The sequence below is a fragment of the Plectropomus leopardus genome, unplaced genomic scaffold, assembly GCF_008729295.1.
Source record: "Plectropomus leopardus isolate mb unplaced genomic scaffold, YSFRI_Pleo_2.0 unplaced_scaffold1150, whole genome shotgun sequence".
NCBI classification, from domain to species: Eukaryota; Metazoa; Chordata; class Actinopteri; order Perciformes; family Serranidae; genus Plectropomus; species Plectropomus leopardus.
This window is the reverse complement of record NW_024612173.1, coordinates 1-3145: the sequence shown is the minus strand read 5'-3', so window position 1 is coordinate 3145 and position 3145 is coordinate 1. Positions and strand designations below refer to the sequence as shown.

The 3145-nt window shown below is 36.5% G+C and overlaps 1 protein-coding gene across 1 annotated transcript; it reads right to left on the bottom strand.

The window, feature by feature from the left end:
- Window positions 1-179: 179 nt before the first annotated feature.
- LOC121963511 (mitogen-activated protein kinase kinase kinase kinase 3-like) lies at window positions 180-3067 on the bottom strand (the record flags this gene model as incomplete). The annotated part of the gene is made up of 4 exons (XM_042513797.1): window positions 2842-3067; window positions 2673-2749; window positions 1605-1665; window positions 180-282 (listed from the first exon to the last, which is right to left on the bottom strand). Coding segments are annotated over exons 1-4 (401 nt in total), but the record flags the coding sequence as incomplete, so codon positions are not given.
- Between the last annotated feature and the right edge of the window lie 78 nt (window positions 3068-3145).

Sequence of the window (3145 nt, the reverse complement as noted above, 5' to 3'; positions counted from 1 at the left end):
AATTCAATATTTTGTCTCACCAACTGCGCAGGTCTTGCAGCCTTTGGTATCAGGTATTTTGCATGTTACTGCAACTTTCCTGAAGACGAAATAAATATATATATAACAAAACTGGCATGAGTAAAAATGTTGTTTTTTTTAAAAAAAAGAAACCAGAGCAATAAAAGATCCAGCATTACCTTGGTAAGAGTCTGTGAGTGGGTAAGGAAACCATCCTTTGGTCTTTCCGAGCATGCTCATACAGCTCCTTCAGAGAATGGGAGTGAAGCTGCGATGATTTACCTGCAGATGCAGAATCAGTTTGAAAGGTTATTTTATCACAGGTTGAACATAAGTTTAAAGACACTGAACGACCTGAACGAAATCTGCCTGGTGCATCTCATACCTCCACTAAAGGGGGGCCTCAGTGCCTCGTTACCTGACACTGAGGGCAACTGACCAAGCCGCGGTGTTTGAGGAGTTGGGAGAGAGACCGGGTTGCAATATGACAAAGAAATATGACGTATGAAGAAATATTTATACTTTCATCCAGATTTTGATCACCATCCTCTGATCCTGGTTTTGATGACTGATCAAATTAAGTTATTTCTGCCACCTCCTGAAAATGCTAGCTATAACTCAAATCTGTAGAACGATCATGACAGAATAAAAAGCTATCATCCAAAAAAATTAAAGTAAAAATTAAGAGAGACATTCAAAACATTAATTTAGAAGGACTTCATTCAAACCAGTATAATGGTTGGGAAGCAAATGATAATGAGAAACTGGAGGAAACCAGGTGAGCCCTCTTTTAAAGAGCGGTTCACAGAGTTGGCAAACGTGGCATCATATGAGCAAATCTCTTTCAGCTGTGTGGACAGGACTGAAAAATATGTGCAAAGTGGAGAGAATACTTTAGTACATTGCTGAATGTGAAGTAACTTGCAAACCACATGCATGAGACCCACTTGCACACTTTATAGGTGTCTGAGTGCTATTTTTGTGCTTGTAGTGCATATACATGTAGTAATATGGATTTATTTATTTTGTATGTTTTTTTGGTTTGTTTTCTTTTTTTCTTGATTTTGTTTTTGGAAATAGTTGTGGTTTTTTTTTTTTATTCATTGGGGGGGGCTGCATCCAATCCCAGTGGTCATCAGGCTGAAGGCGGGGTACACCCTGGACAGGTCGACAGACTATCACAGGGCCGACACATATAGACAAACAACCTTTCATGCTCACCTAAGGGCAATTTAGAGTCACCAATCAACCTGACCTGCATGTCTTTGGACTGTGGTTATTTATTTTTTACATATTTATTATTACCATTATTCTATTTAGTGATTTATTGTTTTATATTCATGAGTATGAGTCATGTGATTTAATGACCATAGCTGACACTGTTGAAGTGAAAAATGTTCAATAAAATATTGATGAAAAAACCTATTGATTTAAGTAATTTGTTTGTTGAAGTCAGTTCCTGTAGATCAGTCCAGTCAGCAGATGCATTAAGCGAATGAGAAATCCCTCAAGCTGTAAATTAAAATACGTCTGCTGTTTTATTAGCATCTCTTCAGTATCTTCTTTTTTCAGATTCACACAACCTTTTACACTGATCTAATTACCTGAGACAGACATGAGGACGTTGTTGATGGTGTAGACCCAGGTACACTTCCCAGGATACAACTGAAAGAAAGGGAGAAGACATTCATTAAAGTCACTGCTTCCAGTGTCTCTTTCAAAACGCTACACTACTTGTTTTCAGCTTGGCGACAAAGCTTTTTTTTTAGCATCACATCACTCCACTTCTGAGGTCTTCACACTGACTTCTTGTCTTTTAGAGAATTGATTTCAATATACTGCTGTTGGTGCTAAAAAGCACCAAATGATTTCAGGCCCAAAAACAAACTCAGACATTTTGCTTAGGTACGAACCATCGAGACCTCTGAAGTCTTCTGGTCTGTTTTGTCACCTCAGAGTCAAGACAAAAGATGAGGAGGTAGCGTTTGGTTTTTATGCGCCAAATATTTGGAACAAACCACACTGAGACCTCATGCAACATGGCAAAAAATGCTCCATAATTTGCAAGAAATTAGTAAACTCAGAAAATTATCTGAAAAAAAAGAAAAAAAGCTAGGGAAAAACTATTGTTGTAATAATCATAACTACATATTTAAAATTATGTTGCAAAATTATTTTGTTTTCATTTTGGGTTTTTAAATTTTTTTTAAAAATCTATTTATTTATTTATTTATTTATTTTTTTTTTTACACATTTTAAGGTCATTTTCTTTGACTTTTCTTCTTCCTTTTTTTTCTTCTTTTTTTTTTTTTTTTACCAATTTCTTGTCAATCTTTCAGTCATTTTCTTCTTTTGTTCCTCATCACCTTCTTCCCATGTTTTTGAAAGAAATCAAGCCAGTTTGCTTAGTTTTCAAAGGGTCAAAATTATGTCTCAGATAGAATAGTTATTTACTGTTTCATTTTATTACAGTTTTTAGCACTTTTCCCCCAAGTCGTTTCCTTGTTCGGTTTTGTTTTTTACTTTTGTTTTTATATATTTTTGCTAATTTTCTAAAAACCTTTTACTCATTTCTTACTTATTTCTTGTTAAGCTGCTCAGTACCTTATTTCCACGTTTTTGAACGGAATAAAGCCATTTTGCTCAGGTTTGGTCAGTGATAAAAGTCCTACCAGCTCCATTGTGGCCTCAGAGCTGCTCAGGTTCAGGGTGTAGATCCCCTCCTCTGCCCCGACAATCAGGTGCTGGTCTGAGAAAAAGAGAGAAAATACCAGCCGGTCAGACGGATCAAACTGACAAGAGGAGAATTTATTATGCACTTTGTTCATGGGGTGATCCAACCTTTTGTCGCCGGGTTCTCCCACGTGGTCGAGCAGTTTATTTTAAGAGGACAGCCGTGGAAGATCTTTTTAAAGTAGACCTGCATGGAGAGACAGGAGGGGAAATACATGAAGCTCTTTTCATTCTTCATTTTTGGATAATATTGATTGTGTTCATACATATGGCATAAAGTTTGGCAAGATTGTGTATTTTTGTTTAATCTTGGAATTTCCAGCGCAGCTCCTACAATAAGTCTAAAAGACACTGTGGAAACTAAATTGTCACATTCAGACTGTTGAGGTAAAAACCCATTCAAACTGACATT